At 40.3% G+C, this 22,540-nt stretch overlaps 1 protein-coding gene across 6 annotated transcripts in view; it reads right to left on the bottom strand.

The window, feature by feature from the left end:
- The window catches only part of ANO5 (anoctamin 5), a 65,879-nt gene that overhangs the window by 22,527 nt on the left and 20,812 nt on the right, over window positions 1–22,540 (bottom strand). For 2 of the 6 annotated variants that reach the window (XM_028729094.2, XM_028729105.2), the window contains exons 3-12: window positions 22,217–22,264; window positions 13,733–13,777; window positions 11,114–11,227; window positions 6,332–6,400; window positions 4,484–4,768; window positions 4,096–4,209; window positions 2,539–2,654; window positions 890–1,024; window positions 400–505; window positions 248–308 (exon numbers count right to left, since the gene is read on the bottom strand). In XM_028729094.2, the coding sequence (XP_028584927.2) occupies window positions 248–308; window positions 400–505; window positions 890–1,024; window positions 2,539–2,654; window positions 4,096–4,209; window positions 4,484–4,768; window positions 6,332–6,400; window positions 11,114–11,227; window positions 13,733–13,777; window positions 22,217–22,264 (1,093 nt within the window). The remainder of the gene's footprint in view (window positions 1–247; window positions 309–399; window positions 506–889; window positions 1,025–2,538; window positions 2,655–4,095; window positions 4,210–4,483; window positions 4,769–6,331; window positions 6,401–11,113; window positions 11,228–13,732; window positions 13,778–22,216; window positions 22,265–22,540) is intronic. The other 4 variants (XM_028729114.2, XM_028729122.2, XM_028729129.2 and 1 more) reach the window with 4 other exon arrangements.

The raw sequence follows: 22,540 nt of genomic DNA, 5'->3' as shown, positions 1-22,540 counted from the left end.
ACCATCCAGGGATCATGTACCTTTACCTTTTACTTTAAGTGTACAGAGGGATTCATGAGGGAGTCGTGAGCTCTCCGTCTTTCCCTTTCTACCAGTAGGAGCATCCCGTGAGTGAACATTCACTCACAGGACCAAGTCATAGTCTTGTTGTCAAATGTGCCATTGACTTGCATGCAGTAAGAGACAAAGCTAAAGCTGACCCACGTGGCTTGAGTGTTATTTAAGTAGCACTAACAAATATACTCACCCCAGATGCCCATAAAGATTGCAAAAAAGAGGGTCGCCACATTATCAAACAAATGGGAGTACTGGAATAAAAACACAAATTAACAATTTGAATGAAAACAACCATGGGAAAGCTGTTTTTTAAAAACAAAAATTGCAGCAACGGCTACAGACCTCTGAAGACTCACACGTGGAGTTCAATCTCCAGTAATCACATTTTTGATCACATAGTGGGCACATGATAATCTTTCCCCCAATTTCGGAGTCACATATTTCTTGGCTGAAGGGGACAGATAAAAGATATGTTGTATTTAATTAAGCAATAGGCAGATAAATTGTGTTTTTGTGCAGATGCTGATATTTGACTTTACGAAAGGAATATAGAGAACCAGTTCCCTCTCTTTCAGTGTGCAATATTCAGCAGGGCCACACTCACAATAATGAAGCGGCACATAGTTCTACATCTGGATCATACGTTTAAGCTAATGTCTCTGTACAGTGGCTCACAGGATCACTGAACACTGTTACAGAAGGCAAGGGGACTCAAGCTTTTCAAAGACAAAATTGATCCACAACAATTAGCATTGAAGTGGACAGGACAGCTGTCATCAGTCAACTGGTCATGATTCAATCTAACCAGCAAGACCATGTTAATTACTCTTACCTACTCATATTTTCATTCATTGTGAATGCACCATACAGGAAACAGATTAATCCAACGATAGCAGCAAAGAACAGCATCTCAGTGTAGAACCCCAGCCAGGCAAAGTAGATTCCAATCCTCTCCCCATAATACTTCCTGTGGGAAAGTAATGTGGAATGGAAAGTAAGGGAATGCAAGAAACAATCAGCATCTTAAAAAAGTGGAGGAAAGGGGAGAAAAGCTCAGAAGACTAATTGCAAATAAAGATACAGGGCTAGATTTGGATGACAAGTTTCCAGGCAAAATTCAAAGGAATGCCACTGAGTTGATTGTAAAACAATTCTCAGAATTTCTTGTTCTTATTTGTGCCCTAATTACATAGATAGCTAGTTTTTGCTCATGTGTTGCCCAGCAACCAGATATGATTCTCCCTCCCCTCATTTTGATTTTAAAGCTGCCTTAGACCCTGGCATGAAGCCATGGAAGTGATGATATGAACACGGCCAGTGACAGCACCTTTAACATCCACAGAATGTTGTTTAGCATAATTGGTCAAACAGCCAGTTGGGAATATGCATATAGAAGCTGAACACCAGAGAAAAGGAATCTAACAGTTCAAAGTACATCCTTTTACAGCTATATATTGACATTGTACCCTTGCCTCAGACAAAATTAAGCATTGGGGGGGGGGGCGTTACTTGGGGAACAAATCATCTTCTAGCATAGGAGCACACTCACTGCAACCAGAAAAGAGGGCTTTACGGTGTGATGAAAGAGAAACAATATTGACACCTGTACTGGGACAGGTCAAAAATCTCATGCAAAACATTTTTCATTCTTTCTGTTTTTGAACGTTCCAATGATGATCTTGGTACATACAGGTCTCCCAGCTATCTAGCTATATATCTCAATTTCCATTATTTGAAATTGTATCCCATTGGTTACCCTCCCAAAGGAGCCCAAGGCAGCAAACAAGGCACCAAAATAACACAGTAGTGGGGTTTTTTTTAATTAAAAAACAACAACTAAAAACAGTTATATGTCTTCAGTTTCAAGGTTGCTGGAAACCATTTTTTTCAGCCATTAAATGCCTGGTTGAGCAGGGATGTTTTAAGATTCCTCTAGAGTGTTGATAATGAGGGAGACACCCCACTCCACCACGGAGGACATCCCACAAATGGAGAATGGCCAATGAGAAGGTCCTGTCATGGGTCAGCAACAACAGGGCAGTGTGACGTGGCAGCACCAACAACAGGGTCTCTCCTGTGAATTGTAGTGCCTGAGATAGTGGGCCTTGGGAAAGGTGCTCTTTTAGGCACATGGCCCCCAAGCCTTTTAGGGCACTGGTACTAATACCTTGAATTGGGCCGAAGAGCTCACTGGCAGCCAGTGCAGCACTTTCAGGATTGACGGAACATGGTCCTATCAGGATGCCACACTCAACAATCTAGCATTCTGCATTAGCTGCAGCTGCCTGACCAATTTCAAGGTCAGCCCCATGTAGATCACACTGCAGCAGTCCAAGCAGGAGGTCATTAGATTGTGGACCCCTAAGGCCATTTTACAATTTCCTTGAACTATGGAATAATCTACAAATTAAAGTAGATATATATTGCAAGGCAATGCAAAAGCTGGTGCTTCCATTAAGACAAAAGTACCCAATTGCTCACCTGATAAGATCCAAGGGCTGTTCTTTGAAAAAACGAGGAAACCTTGCCCATTCTCTGTAGAGGGTGTACCTTTCATTTTCACACTTCGGGTCATTCGCCCTCTTCCAGTACTGGCACTGTGTCAGCGTGGACAATGAAATAAAGCAGAAATAAAACAGATCAGTAAACAGCAGCATGTATTCTACTACACTGGTTCCCCCTAAATATGTACCAGGATAATATATGTAGAAATTGGTATAATTCTATGTATATGACAGGCTGGGGGCGGGTGGCAACAAATAGCTATTTATAGTATTAAGACCAACAACGTGGGCATTCCTTAAGAACAAGCACACTTAATCTGAAACTTGGGAACTGCATCTCTGCCAGGTCTAAATAATACATACTTTAAAACTTAACTGACTGTGGGGCAACAACATGCAGGAGTGGATGGCAGGGAACTAACTACGCTGGCACCCCTGTGGCTTACCAGGAGGGAGAAGGGAAGGGGCAGTGCAACAAAGAAACTGGGATTGTGCAGATGTAGTCCTCCTGCCAGCGTGTCATCAGAGCACAGACCTTCCTGCTGCCTGCCTTCCCCACCCCGCCCTGGCAAGTTGCAGTGATTCTAGTGCCAGGAACATGTTCTGCTTACTCTCCCAGCAATTAAGGCACTAATTATTTTTCAAATTCTCAAACTATTTAGGCATAGAAGTTCAGGAGTCTTGCAATATGCAAGCCCAATTTTCAATTCTGTTGTGTTAATATACAAAGTGCTGATCAACTTGTATTCAGGAAACCCTATATCCCATCTTGATCACTGAGATCATCAGGAGCCAGGCCCATCTTACAGAGGCCCGACTGGCCTCTACCAGATGCCAGGCTGGTTGCAAGCAGTGAAAACAGTCTTCTAGCAAAGATTCAGCAGACACCCTTGCTTTTGATTCTGAGGTTTCGCTTGAAGGAATCTCTACCTTGTTATGCAGGCAGGTCCATGCAACTGCTTAATTTTTTTTGAGCAATCAGGAATTAAAATGATCATTTTGCACTATTTTATATTCCATTGCATATATTGTTGCATTGTATATATTGCTGTCAGTGTTATATCACATGAACCGGCACCGTGCAAGTATTTTTATGACTACATAAAAGGCCACAATTTCCTAACAGAGTTTCTAAAAACAATTATGCGCCCCATTCATATATAAACTGCTAAAAAGAAAATCCAAAAATGGGCTCCAGTGAAGCACTTGTCATATGCCGCCAGAGGGCGCTTTGACACTAAACTTTAACCGTACAATAACCATCCCAGTTTGACAGCACAGTTGTAATTAACCTTCTTCCCCTCCTCACTCTTTTCCCGAGGCTTGCACAGGTGTTATGTTACGTTATGTTATGTTGTAAGCAGTTTCCCATAGCAGTAGTCACAATTACAGAGAATCACACATACTATGTCTTCCCCAGGAGGTGTTACTTAAAAACAGATAAACTGAGGTTTGGAAAACAGGGAAGTACTCTGAAATGAATGGATGAATGAATGAATGAATGAATGACAAAAAAAAAAAAAATAATACCTACATCATGAAGAGGATAAGCAGCAGTGTAGGTGCCATTATTCAAGAGCCGTTTGATTCCAAACTTCTTTTTCCCTTCTTCTGTTCCATATGGACACCTTGTTAAAATATAGAAAACCTAAGAGGGAGAGAGAAACCAACCCCACAGGTTAAAATGACTATACTATGATTATCAGGTAATCTAATTTTCCTTCGCAACTGTTCTTCACTGCAGTGCGTGGATACAAAATATTTTCCACACTCCAAAAATAGATATGTTAGTCAAATAAAATTATATTTGACCTTTAAACTAATTTATTAACCCATTACCTTTACAGACTAAAATACTTCAATATAAGGCTCCAGAACGTTGAATTGCATCTCATGTGTGCTGATGTGTCAGAAATACTCACAATTCTGTTCCTGACAGACGGGGAGAAAAATGTATTCTCATCTTCAATGAGGTAGAGTTCCTGCCTTTCTTTGCTGAATGGGGCTGTGAAGTAATCTGGTTCTGGGTGCATCACAATTTCAGGCAGTCTAAATGGCCAAGATATCCAATCCAAAGGGTTTTCCGTAGTACAAGGGATATCATTTTCTTTGATGGGCATTTTTATGCTCAGCACTTCAGCATATGTGATCAGAACCTCCCATGGCGCATGAATCTTCACAAAGTAAGTTTTGCCATTGTCAGATTCCTACGAAGGAAATGATAAGGTTTGAGGTTAAAACAGGCAATACTTTCATATTGATACATCTATAAAGAAGCTTCACATTAAATACAGATATCATCTATGGGAGCTAGGGCCACTGCATCCACATGGTAAGCAAAAACAAGAATACTTTGGGTGGTACTGAACTCCTGTGACCTGCCAGTGCAAAGATTTCCACATGGGTAATAAGACTTTCTCTCCTTTTTTGCACCCTCCACTATGAGCATCCTATGCCCTCACTAAATCTGCTCCAGAAGGTGAGGGAACCCCTGGAACAGATTTTTTTTGGGGGGGTGCAGAGTGAAGAGAAAGGGAGAACATTTCATTACCCTTCGAGAAATCATTCCTCTGATGAAATGAGAGACTTAGTGCTACATTGGACTCTAGCATAAATATTTATTTAGCCTTTACCACCATTTTTAATCCACCATTACAAGTGTTTCTGGGCAATATACATTTCTTAAAAAACAAAATACCATAAAATATAAACATGCAAAATAAACCTTTAAAATATTTTTTAAACTTCAGACCAGAAACAAGCCCTAAAAGGCATATTTTGAACATAATGAGAAAGTGCAGTTTAGAAAGCATGTGCTTCTATTCTATGTCAAGCCACCCTGTTTGCTGTTCATCTCATTACTCTTCTAGGTATTTGATAGTATTTCTTTTGGACTATGATGTATAAAATGTTAAGTTACATTTAAATCTCGCTGAAACCAATAGTGCTAACTTGTTCTATTAAACCCAGTGGGAGTCAATCATGACTAATCATCTACAGGCAAAATGGGAAGATAATCAAGACCAAGAGAAGTTAGTTGTGCTCATCAGAAGTGGTCCGTATTCTGTCTCAATACAAAACCTTTATTTAGACCACATGCCTGAAGATTTTCTGCATGTACAACTTAATGCTCTTCTAGCCCTTCTTTTTCCTTTATTGTAGGCCTTTAACAAACCTCCCACTGATGATAGCCGAAGGATTACAGCTTATCAACAAAGAGGCTCTATTTCAATGGGGTGACCCTTCTCATCTCCCCGTACCCCCGCACAACAAAGGATAATGGGCCCAAACAAACCCTAGGCACACCTGGAATCAGAAGAACTCATAATCAGAGCAATTGCCATACTTTGAGTTAAGAAAGTGAAAATCCTCAGCCTTGAAACTACTCGCTGAGACTTCTCCTATAGAAGCATTGTTGTTGCAGCTGGACTGTGCATCTCCTGATCCCAGGTATGTCTTGGGCTTGCCAGGCAGAGGAGCAGGGATACCACTGTAGCACCTCTCCATGTTGTTAGGCACTGCAGGGTTTTGGATGACACCTAAAGGTCACAGAACTTCTCCAGGAATTGAATACATCACTATTATTTTCTGATCAGCATCTAGCATGCTGTTAACAAACAAATCTTAAACATGCTGCTGGCAGGGAGGTGAAAGACGCCACAATTCATTAGACATTCTATTTCCTAGCAATTTCCAAGCAGAGTTCTTCATCCCCCATCTAGTTTAAGCATATGTTCAAGAAGTAAGAAGGCATAATAATGCTTCGTTACCTTCTTGTCTTCAGTTTCTAGTTCCAGGCCAGCCTTCTCTAGATTGTTCTCAAATTCTCGTCTCCGTTCCTGAAGGAAAACAAAAAGCTCTTTACTTCTTATTAAAATAGTAGGTGCATTTAAATCGATAAATACCTGTTATGTGTTAAAGAAATGTTCTCAAGGGCAGCCCAATACAAAGCACAGTGCAATAGTCTAAAAATGATATTACCATTCTCTTGGTGACAGTAACCACATCTTGGGTGAAAAAGAAGAGAGATCATAGCCAGCTTACTAGCCAAACTGTCAACTGGCCATGGCTGCTCCCTGGACATCCAGCAGCAGAAAAGGCATATCATTTAAAGTGATTTTTTTCTAGCTAGATGAAAATGTCCCTGCCTTAGGTGACCATTTTGCATTGTTTTCTGTTTTATGGTAGGACTATAAATCACACCAACACGTGTAAAAGGCAGTAACTAAACAAACAAAAATAATATTTATCAGCACCTATTTAGAATGACTTGAACAGTTTCCTTAACAGACTTCCTGTTTTATATTGTAGACCCATCCCAAGTTCACCCTCAGGGTAACAGTTGAAGGCAGACTTCAATTTCCCATGGTACAGTTTTATGAAGATAAAAAATAGGCACCAAAGTCCAGTGATTAAAGTTAATGATTCTGAAAGAAGTTTAATATAATGAACAGATAATACATGTTATCTAAGAGAAAAGTTGTGCTATCAATGTAAAAAGAAGTTCACTTTCAGATAACAGTGCTGTTTGCTCCTAACCTTCAGATAATCAGCAAAGTGATAACATGTTTACAGTGTATGTATTATAATTCAGGGGTTCTCATGCAAGGCTTTCGCTTTGTTACGACTTTTTGGAAGACATCATCAGTAGTCTCCCTTTCACATCTCTCAGATGTCCTACATTGTAAAGAATGTTTTGCATTTGTGATTACTGCCTACAAGATGGCACAGTCCACATGGGGGGAGGGGGGAGACAAACAGAACAGGGCCTTTTATTTTAGGCAAATGATTACTACCATTTTGGTTCTTTAGTAAAATCAACAAGACTAGCACCAGGAAAATCTACTAGGTGGACAAACAATAAGTGAAAATGATATGTGCAACAGTGGATAAATTCCCAATAAATTCCAAATAAATATGCTTAGGCATGCACTAGAGTGTGTTGGCATGCAGCATTGAACCAATTCTTTCTATTAGACAGCATTTCAGCTCCTCATTGATACATTTTAAGGTTCTGCTGAAAATGGAAATGATTTTTAAAAGTTTTCTTTGTATGAAAAATTAAGTGCTCCACTAGCATATGTCTGCAAAACAAAGCAAGCATACAGACTTCCAGACTGTGCAGCTCTCAGATGTTTTCCCAAGAATGCTTCTATTCTTAGCCCACAGAACATTGCCAAGTCACTGTGCTGTAGAAAGAGCAATGCATGAGATTTCCTAGCAGTTACTGTGCAGTATGACACTGCATGCATTTCCCCCCCAATCCTTAACAAAGCATCAAGCCCAAATCCATTATAATAGCAAAATAAAAAAAAATCCATGGTTAGAGTTCACTGCTTAAACGGGAGACGTTGCTAAGTAAACCTTTAAGTCTGACAACGCCTCCAGCTTTGCTTCTCCCGATGACATATAATTGGACTGAATATATTCAGGCAGTGGGCAGATGTTAAAACTAATATCTCTATTAATATTAGTCAACCTTCTAGTTTATTTCCATAGAGTAACCCTCACAAATATTCCAGATGATCTTCAGTCTGAGAGTTTTTAACGCAGCAAAAAGAAAATCACTTGCTACAGTTCCATGGTTTGGGCTTTTTAAACCAACAAGAAGTCAAGCTGGGGTCGACACAAACTGGGACAGGAAAGCAGTCTCTCCATAATTATTATTTTTTTTAGGACTAGTCCGCTATCAGCAATGGCCTTGATGCTGTACTAAACTCTCCATTCTTCAGAAAGGAAGGCCTCACACAGTCTCAAAAAGAAAGGAACACAATAAACAACTCCCCAAGGAAGAAGACAGTGAAACTTGAGCAGTGTTGCAAAAGCCCAGTCTTGCTGTCTGAATGCAACTGAAAGATTTAACTATGGATCTGCAAACTATCTTGGGTGCATAGGCCTCATGTACAAATGGTTCCTACCAGAGGTGAGACCACAGGATGATCTCTTTTCTAAGGGTCACATGTTATGTGTATGTTATCTATGTATTTTTTTTTAACCGGGTAATCCTGTGCAGTAAAGGTTCTAATTAGCAAACTTAAGGATAACATGCCATGTATTATCTCATCTCTTTACATTGCATTCTGAAAGCCATGGAACAATTGAGATGCAAAAATAATATGACATATGCAGTGCTTTATAAACACACCCAACCATCCTATAATAGAACAGTTATCATCAAAATGCACAAGAACAGAAATATGACAGTGCTCAGTCTGTGGCATTAGTGATATGCTACACTGGATAAGGGCATCCAAATTACTCACAGTCTAATCTTCAAACTGCCATCAGAAAACATGCAGAACAAGTCAATATAAAAAAGCAAAGGCAACCTAAAAAGCCAAAAACTTTCTAGCGCTGCATATTACAATGAGACTTAAGGTCATGTAAGCAAACTCCAGGAAACTGCCAAATGATTCAGTGAATGATCCAGTTATTCAGTCACTGGGGCCTGCAAGTCTTCTGCATTATTGCCTAAGACCATACAGACTTGTATGTTTAGCAACAGCGATTAGTCACATTGTGGGATTCATACATTGCTCACTTGATTCTACATAAGCCAGGGTTATAGCCAACTCAGTTTAAACTCACTGAAATTAATGGACAAGACTAATTTAGGCCCATTAATTTCAATAATTAGAACGTAGTTGGATATAACCCCCTGGTCTCCAAGGGACAATAATATTATCAGTACAGGATGGTAGCTGGGATCTCTGAAGTACTGTTGTCCCAAGAAAATCATGTAGGGTTACACCACCAGAAAAGAAACCCTGACCAGGAAACCAATTTAGTGTACAATTCCCTCTATTCATTGCCAAGTGATTGATTAGCAATAGGCAAAGCTGTCTCTGCTTTCTCTGTAGTGCAGAGGTAGCCAGTGTTGTCCCCTATAGATGTTGCTGATAACTGCATGGCCAAGGGTCAGGGATGATAGAAACTGTAGTCTAAGCATCTGGAGAGCTCCACATTGGCTATCCCTGCTGTTGTGTATAACAGCTATATATGGAACAAGATGTGGTACAAAGTACCGAGGACAAAGTTCCCACCCCATCTTAGAAGATAAGATTATTTCTATGCTTTTGTGGATAAGGAAATCTAAATTGCTTACAGCCTGGTTCTCAAACTACTCTGGCAGCATAGCGAGTCACTAGATGGGTAAACAAAAAACATTTGCTGAAATGCTGTTGTTTATGATTAGTGTACTGGACCCCTGAAAATATATAGTATCTTATGTAAGCTATGCAACAACATATGTTTCCAATACATTTGGAAATAAATTGTTTTGATTATAAAGGCAAGTCACATTGAGATGGAGGTCTATTTAATTTTTTCCTAACAGTTTTAGGGCTCCATGACCTTGAGTTTTCTTGCAAAAAGTCAGTGTCTAAGCATACATTCCTCTCCTACAGTGAGGAGAAGAAGAAGAGTTTGGATTTGATATCCCGCTTTATCACTACCCGAAGGAGTCTCAAAGCGGCTAACATTCTCTTTCCCTTCCTCCCCCACAACAAACACTCTGTGAGGTGAGTGGGGCTGAGAGACTTCAGAGAAGTGTGACTAGCCCAAGGTCACATGCAGCTGCATGTGGAGGAGCGGAGACGCGAACCCGGTTCCCCAGATTACGAGTCTATCGCTCTTAACCACTACACCACACTGAGGAATCCAACATTGCAGTGAGGCAATCCTTCTGTCAGGTCAAGCATTTTGGCTTGCCAAACAAAACAATTCCCCCTCTTCTCCCCACACATGCTGTTTCAGTGTTTCTCCCAAAATCCCCCAGAACCAATTTCAGGGGGCACACGGAAAAGGGTGTGGATGTCCTTGCACAGAGTTTCTGCTGATAGGATTCATCAGTTGAATCCCTCCCAGACACTTTTCTACCAGCAAGGGAAAGAGGGATAGACCAAGAACACTACAGCATTCCCATTTGTGGAATGAAGGACCAGTTGGCTAATTTCATACAATTAAGGGAAGCACATGTGCTTGACATGACTGCAATCTCCAACATCAGGAGGAACTGCAAACAATCTTAATCTTGAGTCATTCCCTATGTCTGTTGTTGTTTCACTGAATATTTGAAGGGCAACACAAACTATGATTCTATGAACTGTCCAATTACACAAAATAGTGCTCAGACCTGCAGTCAAAATGCTGCTATCATCATTAGAGAAAATAAGCTGCTGCTCCCCACCCTTCCTTTTAGGATAACCACATGATTGCTGCAGTTCAACTGGCACCACTCAGCACATCTATACTTTAAAAGCTATATTATGACTATTTAGAAGATATATACAGGCATTAACAGAACTTTACACAGATAATATTAAATATAGAGAGCAGAATCATTAACAGTGAAGAATGCTACACTTAGAATGGCATCCTGACACTTCTGAAGAAGTAGATGCCAACTTAGAACAGAAATTCAGACAGAACTACATCATGCCTCAGTAAATTGCTTGGAGCTGGTATTTTCTGATCATACAAGAAGCAAAAACAGGAAGCAACCATTTGTTTCCTAAGTTGCTCCTTCAGAAAATGTCATAAAAGAAACTTACCACTTTTTTCTCTCCTTCTATTTTTGGATCATCTACATATGCAAGTACGAAGTCTATTCGCCGGACACCATCCCTGAAGAAAACAGAGTCCTTGCTTTGATGGCGTTTATCAATCTATATAGAATATAATGTACACTATTAATATTTGTGTCTGCTTATAAACATGGCAGAAAACCACACATCTTCCAGTTTGTTTCAAGCACTCAGTCTCCTATTTCCAAAAGAAGTATGAGATTTATGAAATAACTTGAGGGAAATGCTTCATTTATGGATGTAATGTGTGTGTGTGTGTCTCGCGCGCGCGCACACACACACACACTCTTCCCCTTTACATTTCCTCGCATTTGCCCTCTTCTATTAATCATTAATTTCCAGACAGTCACTCACACTACTGACCCCTCTCCATACATGAACAAGTTCACACACTCCCATACATCACAGATGTTTTCAAGTCACACATTTGACTGAATGAAATATATGAAAAAGAACCTCTGAAGCCCATTGCACATAAATGTTATTCACCTGCCATACACCAGACGTGTTAAATGCAACATACAATGACAAAAGACAACAATCTTTAAATTCTTTTTACATTTTGTCTAAATGTCTGCTTTTAGAAGCAACTGCAAACACTGAAAAGGTTATTTTAGTCCTAGCATAATTTTGTACTGTAAAATAATAACACTGCTGTTAAAACAACACACTTGCAATATGTGAAAGCAGGAAGCACAGCAGTGGTTCTGAAAGTAAAGAAAATCTGCCATTGTTTTTTAAATAAATATTTAAGAAGGCAACAGACGCTTAGCAACAAAATCTAGTTGACTTTGGATTCTGCAGTAACAAATGTGGGAACAAATTTGGTACATAAGTAATGTTATAGAGGTACTTGCTTCCATAAAGACTCCATAAATCTGGGAGTGGTGTCTTTTTCAGCTAGTTTTAATTTTATTTTATGCACTTAGACGATTACTATTAATCACATAGCTGTAAAGTAAGTTTCCTTCTGATTTGCTTCATAATTGGCTTGACTATTCTGAATTTCATTAGTGAAGTCTCAGGGCTTGCCCATGAATTCTCCAACAAAACTTGGAAAGACTAAGTCAAGGAAAACTCCCTGTCAGTAGCCTTCTATTGCCAACCCTCCAGTACTGTGTCTCCCTCCCCTTCCCAAATTTACTGTGCAAGGAAATAGTGAGGGGAAACAGTTGGCGAGAAATTGGCGATTATATACCCTGGGCAGCAGTGGGTGCCTTAAGCTAGAGGCTTCCTTTACTGCAAGGCCTTCTTAAAGCTATCTCATTATCAGAGTAAATTTGAGATTATTTTTTTTTGCACCATGTCAAGTCCCTTATGAGTTAGGCTAAATTTCAGTAGGGACCTTGGATGGCATTGCAGGCAGGCAAAAAAATATTTTTATTTAACCAGACATTGGCCTTCTGAGTCATTCTGCTGGGCTGCTCTGTGTTTTAAACTGAATTATGTTTTTAACTGGCTTCCGCTGTTTGGATTTCTTATCTGATTTTACTGTATTATTGTTTATGGTGTGTGCAGTCAAGCCAATTGATTTTGTGGACTTTAGTGCTATCTGCCTTTGTAATTTTTTTATGGATAGGTGGAGAACAAATGCAACAAACAATAAAATCCTAAGTTTACCTTTCTGAATTCCACTAGACTTGGTGCCATCAGTAGTATCAGCAGCAACCGCATATAGAAATTTAGGCTATATGCAATGCCAAATGCTTTGCAGCACTGGTTTTATTCATTCTCACAATTATGCAAGGTAGCTCTTCATTTTCATTCCACTACGAAGCCCATATTATTATTTATTCTGCTAGTTGAATTTTGGGTGTGTGAGAGAGACACAGAGTTTCAAGTGTCATTTGCACCTTTTCATAATTTTGCTACAATGTCATATGTTGCTTTTATCACACTGTTGAACTGACTCTTAATTGTGCTTTTTGTTCCATTTTATCTTATGGGATATCCCTGAGCACTTTATTTCTGTGCGGAAAGCAGACTCATAAATCACAACAGCTGCTATGCAAATGTTCATCTAATGCACAGTGGTTGGGTGTTTGAAGGAAATTTGGTCCAATACAGCAATTGCAGTTTCTCCCAACAGATGCATGCAAAACAGAGCTTAATTTAATCTACAATTAGGTTTGTATTCAGTACCTTGCAGTTGGTACTCAGTACCTTGCAATGATTAGAATGAGTCTCTAGTAATATCAAGTTCACCCTAATACAAAGTTTTTCAATGCTGAAGAAACCCCATCAGAAATTAAATATCATATAATGTCCAATTGCCAAATAATTGGATAAGGTTTGCAGTCATGTAGGCAGAGCTTTGATGCTGTCATCAAGTTTAACATGAAATTATGTTAGGGTGGCTGTGGGTTTGTTTTGTTTTAAGAAACAAGCTAAAAATCACTGATCATTATTGGGGGGTTTTCTGGTCTAAATTCTGTTCTTGTTTATATTATGCAAACAACTATTCTTTATTTAAAGACTATTGAGGCTACAAATTTAATTCCCAATTAACCAGAGACATCACATAGTGAAGCTTGTTATCACTGCAGCCATCCAAGCGATTAGCAGTATCAGCTCTCTATGGTTTACCCTGAGACGTTGCTTCAGGAACAGATTGTATCTCCTTCCAGCCTTCTGGAACAACCAACAGGGAATTAGCATGTCACCACACTATTTTTTAAAAAACCTAAATCTACAATTGCGTAAAGTCAGGAACAAGACTCATTTTTCCAGATCAGAAAGTTATGGCTGCAGTAATAAAACCTGCCATAATAAAGAATACTTATTTCAAAGACAATATATGCTTACATAGACCTTAAGTTCTAATATGTATATCATACATTCAAGATATCATTTTTGGAGATCTGGTTCTTAAATTCTCTATGACACATTCACAACAAGAAAACAATGTGCTCCAAGAGACACCCATGGACAAATACAGACTGAGCATTTTGCATTCAATTCCTGTTATAGCAAGAGCTGGAAGTTTACCATCAAGGTAATTTGATGCCAGGAAGCTATAGCTATACCTGCAGACATCCCAAGTTGCATTTATGTGTCCACACTGAAATATATGTGATGAAAGGGAATTGAACTTGCCCATTGTATGACTAGTCTGTCCACATACATAAAAAAGAAAAAAAGGTAAAGGACCCCTGGATGGTTAAGTCCAGTCAAAGACGACTATGGGGTTGTGGTGCTCATCTCGCTTTCAGGCCGAAGGAGCAGGCGTTTGTCCACAGACAGCTTTCCAGGTCATGTGGCCAGCATGACTAAACCATTCCTGGCACAACGGAACACCTTGATGGAAACTAGAGCACATGGAAACGCCATTTACCTTCCCGCCGCAGTGGTACCTATTTATCTATTTTCACTGGCATGCTTTCAAACTACTAGCTTGGCAGAAGCTGGGATAGAGCAACGGGAAACTGCCAGGGAGATATAGTCCATCATGGCCCCAAGCCGGCTGCCGGACTTCCATCGATCTCCCGTAGCCAGGCAGATCCAGCAGTTAGCGACACGAAGCCTCAGAAATAGATTGCCACATTCCAGGCTTGTGCACACTGTTCTTTATCAGCAGAACCACAGCCAGAAAGCTTGCACCGTAGAAGAGAGCATAATTTACAGACTTTATTTAGCGTTGAACAGAACAAAGGAAAACATGACCGTTCTGTGTCAGTGTCTCCGACCGACTGAAATCGAAAGGAAACAGCAAACATAAACATCCTCAACAGGAAATACGCAGACTCTGTGACTCACAAGCCTGCTCTCTCTTAAGGTGGAACGGAAATATCCTAACATCCTCCCCCTTTCCGTGTAACCTGTAGTACCTGTGGTTCACTCAATTGCAACCTTTGTACATAAACCTTATGTTGTTCTCTGTTAACAACCTTAGACAACAGATCAGCAGGAATTTCATTTCCTGCCATGTAGGACACCCGAATCAGTCCCTTTTGAATACACTCTCTTGCACGATGTAGCTTAATCTGCAAGTACTTGGTTCTTTGCTTGCAACTCTCGGAGTTCAGCAAAGCCAAACACGATCTATTGTCTTGATACACTTGTATAGGACATTTCACAGAAACCCCGATGTCCTTAAACAGTTGCATCAACCATTCACAATCCATGAGTGAAAATGACAGAGCATTGAGTTCTGCTTCACAGGAACTTAGGCTCACTGTTGTTTGCTTCTTGCACAACCAGTCAAACAGGCAGTGGTTGTACATGTAGCATACTCCAGAAGTGCTTGTACCATCTGTGGTGTCACTTCCAAAACTTGCATCTGCAAAGATTTCAAGACCTCCAGTCTTCTGACTGGTGAACCTCAGCCTGTAGTGCATAGTCCCTTTCAAATAGCGGGCTATGCGCTTCAGAGCTTTCCAATCCTGAACCGTAGGATTGTTGGCATGTCTGCTAAGCAGATTACAGCTTACAGCTATGTCAGGTCTTGAACATCTGGCAATGAAATTCAGCTTGCCTAGAACGCATCTGTACAGCGTTGCGTCAGAAAACGCTTCAGCAGTACTATCTACCTGGTAACCTGTCACCATCGGTGTGTCTGCTGGGTTTGCATCAACCAAATTCAACCTGGTTAATACATCAGCAATTTTCTGTGTTTGGTGTACCAGAAAATTACCTGCTTGGTCCTTCTCCACTTGCAGAGAAAGATAGTTGGATACCTCACCAAGATCCTTCATGTCAAAGTGCTCCTTCAGCTGAGCTAGGGTGCTTTGATAGAAAGCCTGATTCTTCCAAAACATCAGAAGATCATCAACAAAACATAAACAATACAGTTTGTTTTGCCCCTCCTCCTTGACAAACACACATGGATCAGCTTTGCCCTGGTGAAAACCTAGAGAAAGCAATGTTTCAGTGAGTTTTGTGTTCCAACACCTAGCACTCTGCTTGAGACCATATAAGGATTTCCGCAGTTTACAGACCATTCCCTTCTGTATCTGCATCCCGTCAGGTGGAAGCATAAACAGCTCTTCGTTCAAAATCCCGTACAAAAAAGCTGTATTAATGTCGTGGTGGGAAACATGCAGTTTCTCCTCCGCAGCGATTTTGAGCATCAGCCGAATGCTCTCATATTTGACCGTGGGTGAGTAGGTCTCGTGGTAATCCTGTCCTGGTACCTGTGAAAAACCTCTGGCAACCAATCTGGCTTTGTGTCTGACAACCTTGCCATTCTGGTCTGTCTTGGCCTTGAAGACCCATTTGCTGCCAACCAGTCTCATACCTGGGACTACCGGTACCAGCTCCCAAGTTTGGTTCCTGTTCAAGGAATCAACTTCAGCCTTCATGGCATTAAGCCAAGGCTCAGCATTTTTAGAGGTTAACTCCTGAACCTCTTTGAAGCTTGAAGGTTCCCACACCTTCTCTGAGCTACTAAGAACAGCAGTTGCAGTCTTAGCAAACTCATCAGCAAATCTCTTAGGAGGTCTGCCTTTGGTCGCCCTTTCAGACCTACGTACTAGACGCAAGTCTTCTGGACTCATCTCCTCTTTCTTAGGAGAAAAATGACCAATGGTGAACAGTGGTTCTTCCAGTTCATTGTCAGACGCATCAGATGGTCTGACTGAGGCCTTTGCACTCTTGTAGTCTGCTGTGTCATCACTCTCACTGACATCAGCAGCAGCGCCGCCCAATGAACTGGAATCCGAACTCTGATCATCATCATCATCATCATCATCATCCTCATCCTCAGCAGCTTCCTCAGCTTTAGCTGCTTGCTTGACATCACCTTCATCCTCCTCTGGGTAACTCTGGAAAATTCCCACATTTTCCCCCCACTTAGGATTGTACTCAACACTCCTTGTGAACTTTATGGATTTAGAGTCAGTCATCCATACCCTGTATGCACCTTTTTCGTACCCCATGAACAAACCATGTGCCCCACGCTTCCCAAGCTTGTTGGTTTGTGGGGTGCGTACCCACATGTCAGAACCAAAAATTCTCATGTGTTTGGTGTTGGGTTTCTTGCCAAACATCTTCTCATAGGGGGTACAACCAATGGGTGATGACAATCTGCGATTAACGGAGTAAACCAGATTCCCCAAAGCCTCCCCCCAAAACTTATCAGGGAGATTGGCATCATGCAACAAGGTTTTCATTCCTTGCAGCAATGTTTGATTTGCTCTCTCCGCAAGCCCATTCATCCATGGCGATCTGGGGGTTGACATGTCATGCTGGATTCCCTTCTCAGTCAGGAAAGCTTCAAACTGCTGAGAAGTGAATTCCCCGCCCCGATCGGTAAAAAGACAGGAAATACGTTTACCGTGAGCATTCTCCAACCAAGCACAGAATGCCTTAAACTTCGGAAACGCTTGCGATTTCTGTTCGAGCAAAAACACATGAATGTACCTAGAAAAAGAATCAATTAGAACCATGAAGAACCTTGCTCCTCCTAAAGAGGGCGTAAGTGGCCCAACCAGGTCTGCGTGAACTAGCTGGTAGGGCTTGGAAGCCTGCCTGCTAGACTCTTTGCCTTTTGGAGCAACCTTCACCTTGTTCTCAGCACAAGATACACATTTCATGTGATATTTACAGGGTTTGATGTTCAAACCCTCAACCACCTCTGGCATCTTGGCCAGTGCCTTCCAAGAGAGGTGACCAAACCTTCGATGCGCTTCATGAATGCAACCTGCATGAAGAACTTTGTTAGTTTGTGCAACACAACAAGAATTAGCATTAGATACAACAGCAGTGTCATCATAAGTTATATGGAACAAACCATCCATAAACTTTGCATGCAAATAGTCCTCTTTGCCTTTACTGATGACACAGACGCTCCTCTTGAAGGAAATCTGAAAACCACGTCCAGTAAGCTGCGGGACGCTCAACAAATTGCTTGCAGCTCCAGGAACATACAGAACATTACTGATGGTTGTATGCAAACTTGCAAGTTTCACAGTCCCTTCTCCTGCAATTTGCAACGTCCTTCCATCAGCCAGGTGGATCTCTCCTTCCTGAGGCTTGAAGGAGATAAAGAGGTGCCGATCCTTCGAGATGTGGCGGGTACAGCCCGAATCAACAACAAAGCTGCCTTTGGCTGTTGGAGCAGCCTTCACAGCAAGCAAACCCTTGTTTTCCACTGGCTTGGGCTTTTGCAGCTTGCCCCCCTGCTGCTCCTGGCCATCAGACGTGCCTTTAGCCTTTGGTGAAGCTGTGCCAGCAGACATAGCCTTGTCTTCCACTGGCGTGGGCTTTTGCAGCTTGCCCCCCTGCTTCTGGTCAGCAGACGTGCCTTTAGCCTTTGGTGAAGCAGTGCCAGCTAACAAAGCATCCTCAACAGGAAATACGCAGACTCTGTGACTCACAAGCCTGCTCTCTCTTAAGGTGGAACGGAAATATCCTAACAGTATTCACCCCATCGTAGGGATTTGAACTGCTGACCATCTGATTGGCAAGCCCAAGAGGCTCAGTGGTTTAGACCATAGTGCCACCTGCGTCCCTTTCTGTCCACATAGCAGTAAAGGAGAACTTTCAGAGCTATGTAGTGGGCACTGCAGTTATTGCTATCAGAATTATTTTTCGAAGGAAAAGGAGGCATTCCATGCAGGGGCGAGAGTTTTCTCTGAGGCAGTTTCCCATGCTTCTAGTTACATGCTCCAAAGCAAAATTGGAAGAATGGATATGCCCTCCAGTTCATAAAGCTAAGAACAGATAAAAGCCTCACATTTTATTTCTGTCCTGAGGCTTTTACCACAATATGATTAAAACCAGTTTCAGTGCCCTCTTATTTAAAAAGTCAAAGCAAGATCCAAGTTGTCTGTACCCTAACAGCTTAGTAGGTTGTGTACAAGCTTTTAGCACTTCATTCCCTAAAGGGAGCTGCTAACTCCAAAACAAAGAAGAGGTCAGCCACCAGTAACATAGCTAAGAAAAGCAAATTTTGGTTGCAGCCTCCACCACCAAATTATATTAACAGAAGAGTTCTTGGTGTTTCTTTTTTTTAATAATACTTACTTATACATTTATTATATCAGATGAATACTGTAAGAATTATTTGCTGCATATGCCACTGGTTCCCAAACCCTTCCCCCTGTGGACAACTTAAAAATTACTGAAGTCTTGGCAGACCATTTATTGATTTTTCTGCCTGTTGTAGCAATCGTGATGCACTGTGCTAGATGCTGGATGATTTTTAATTGCTTTTTTATTGCTTCATTTATTTCTTATCATGTATTTTATTGCATTGCAGGTTGCATGCCATAAATTTCAAATTGTAATACAATAAAATACATAAAAAGAAGCAATAAAAGACAATTGAAAATAAATATGAGTGTTTGATGCAGACATGCTGTGGATCACCTAGATAAAGCTCATGGAGCACTAGGGTCCACAGACCACAGTTTGGCAATCTGCACATGTACAGTACAACAAATCACTTCAGAAATAAAGTCGGTGCACAAAAAGGAGATGATGTTCATGATGCATATGCACTGTATTGTAAGATAACCAAGATATCACCAAAGTCTGCTAACGTGATTTTGGGATGGAAGTGTGAGCAATCAACTGACCAGAAATACCAAGGAAGAATATATGGTCATAAAAAGTCGCGGAGATATTTTTTCAAATCTTCAAATTCACAACACACGGTGTTGGAGTTATATTTCACAATTACAAACTTTATATTGCTTAATTGTACAAAATATTATATAACATATTAATTAAAACCTGTGGGTTTTGTTTTTTTTAAAAACATAGTTTAGAATATCATGTTTGCTGACTGGGAAAGGTTATGGACCACCGGTGTGAAGTTCACGGCATGTAATGCCTTAAAAGAAAATATTATGAAAATGATATATAGGTGGTACATGACCCCAGTCAAGCTCGCAAAAATATATCATTTGCCTGACAATAAATGTTGGAAATGTAAAGAAACTGAAGGAACGTTCTTTCACCTCTGGTGGACCTGCCCTAGGGTCAAGGCTTTCTGGGAAATGATATATAATGAGTTGAAAAAGGTATTTAAGTATACCTTCCCTAAGAAACCAGAGGCCTTCCTTTTGGGCATTGTTGGCCAGAGGGTGTTAAAGAAGGACCGAACATTCTTTATGTATGCAACAACAGCAGCAAGGATACTTATCGCTAAGCATTGGAAAACTCAAGATTTGCCCACGCTGGAAGAATGGCAGACGCAACTGATAGACTATATGGAACTGGCAGAAATGACTGGCAGAATCCGTGACCTGGGAGAAGAAGCAGCGGAAGAGGATTGGAAGAAATTCAAAGACTATTTACAAAAACATTGTAAACTGTATGAGTGTTAAGAAGGATGCAGGAATGTGAACAACAGGGCATCAGCAAACTAGCCAAAGGGAATATGAGAATAAGTGAAATTTGAGAAGAAGATAAATTTCGAATTAATATTATGTCTTAATTAAGTATTTAAGCTTATGGTAAAAATAGTTAAAGTTAGAGACATAATATTGGAAAATCACAAAACAAGATTTGAAACAAGGTGATAATTTGCTGTTTATAACTCTAGAAATTGGGAACGCAGGAACGAGAGATGCGAGGAAGTCCAAAAGCAAAGAAAATATGGTTATGAACCTCTTGATTTTATTGTTCTTTTATTCTTTTGTGTTTTTCTTTGTTTATTATATTATGGTGATGGTTTTATATGTGTTTGGTGACTATAAATGTCTAAAACTTTTAATAAATATTTTATTTAAAAAAAACATAGTTTAGGGGTACTCTCATTTTCCTATACATATTGAAATACTGCCCTTCAATGAGGCCAAACTTAGATTCACAAAATGTTTAGGGGTATGCGTACCCCAGCGTCCCACTAGGGAAAAAAGCACTGATTAAAACCATAAAAAAGACAAACATTCATGGAAGTTATTAGGTAAGAAAAAAAACTAAAATAGACCTACTTCACTTAAGCACATCAAATAAATAAATGTAAATACAGAGTTATAACTTTCTCTTGGCTCAGAATACAAGGACCAGTACAGTAAATAATGATAAAGATCCATCCATCGGGCACCACAAACCGGATAAATAAATGGAAAAGCAACACCAGTATTAGTAACACCAATACACAAGAATAGTAAGAAGTCAGCGGCCACCTCATATAATTTCATCCGTGAAGCTAAGGAAATCTAGGTGTACCTGAAAGGCAGACTGCCTCAACTCCATTCAAAATTCATTGGATTAAAAGCCATGTTAAGAATGTTAACAGATACCATTTTTATCCTGCTTTCACTAGCTGCATATTGTTACAGTAATTAATAAAGCAAAGCATTACACTTTCTTGGACTTCATTTTTCAAGCTGATCCATTAGGGACTCCCCACTCCCCACATTGCTTCAGTATAAGACGAGGGGGTGTTGAAAGTCCATTTATTCAGAAGGGGCATGCAGACTCCCACTGACAGATGAATGAGCAAGGTGGTAGAAAATAAACCCAAAGTCCTGTTAAAACAGCAGAAAAGATCCAAACACATAATAGCAACTCATTCCACAGCAAACCCAAGAAATAAATAAATAAAAAAACACTTTCCAGTTTTCAGCATTGTGTGGAAATTTTATGCAGATTTGTCACTTCATATTTGGTGTACTCTCTGTCCTTGATACCACTGTCCATTTTAATGATTAAAATGAATGCCAGCAAACTGAGAACACTAGGCAATTAAAGAGACAAGAATTGTTTAATTTTTGGATGGACAGAGACTCCATATCTAAAGGGTAATCGCTTATTCTAAAGAGTCATTCCAGAAACAGACATTACCCTTATTTCTGAAATCTTGATACTGTAACTCAAAGGAAGAAAATCAAGGGTCACCATTGCATTTGCAGAATGGCTTTTGTTCTTGTAGAGGTGTTTACTAATATAAGAGAAGGGGGGGGGTCATTGTTGCTGATTTCTCATGCAGTCTCCCATTTTACCTTCCACACTGTTCTGGAGAGTCTATTTCACTCATTGTTGAAGGGATATCCAAAATATCTCAAGAAAACTGGAAAATATTTTTTTTTTTTTTGCTGTTGTTGCATTTTGACATACAGTAAGAGACAACACTATTCATGCAGGGATGCATAACCACTGCCACTGATTGCTGCTTACCCCTTGAAGATCAGAGATGAGTAATGTAGTCTCAGTGGTACTTAGGCCCTGCCAGTGGCATCATGAGAAAAATATAATGGGATTAGTGTGGATGCAAAAGCTGCAGGGTGCTTAAAACAAAAAAACCCAGCAGTAACCATGAAGCCTTGCAGGGTTTGTATGTGTTTTTAAAGCTGCAGTGAGTAATTTCCAGTTTAATTCTCAAGGAAACAATAGACTGCCATAGCCGCCTGTCAGCTTTATTTCCTGTGAGGAAATAAAGTGAGGAAACTTAAACCACAGTAATTTATGTTTTACATGGTTATTACCTTCCTGTTTGCGAAC

This window comes from Podarcis muralis, chromosome 1 (assembly GCF_964188315.1).
Source record: "Podarcis muralis chromosome 1, rPodMur119.hap1.1, whole genome shotgun sequence".
Classification (NCBI taxonomy): Eukaryota; Metazoa; Chordata; class Lepidosauria; order Squamata; family Lacertidae; genus Podarcis; species Podarcis muralis.
This window is presented reverse-complemented; position numbering and strand designations above follow the sequence as displayed.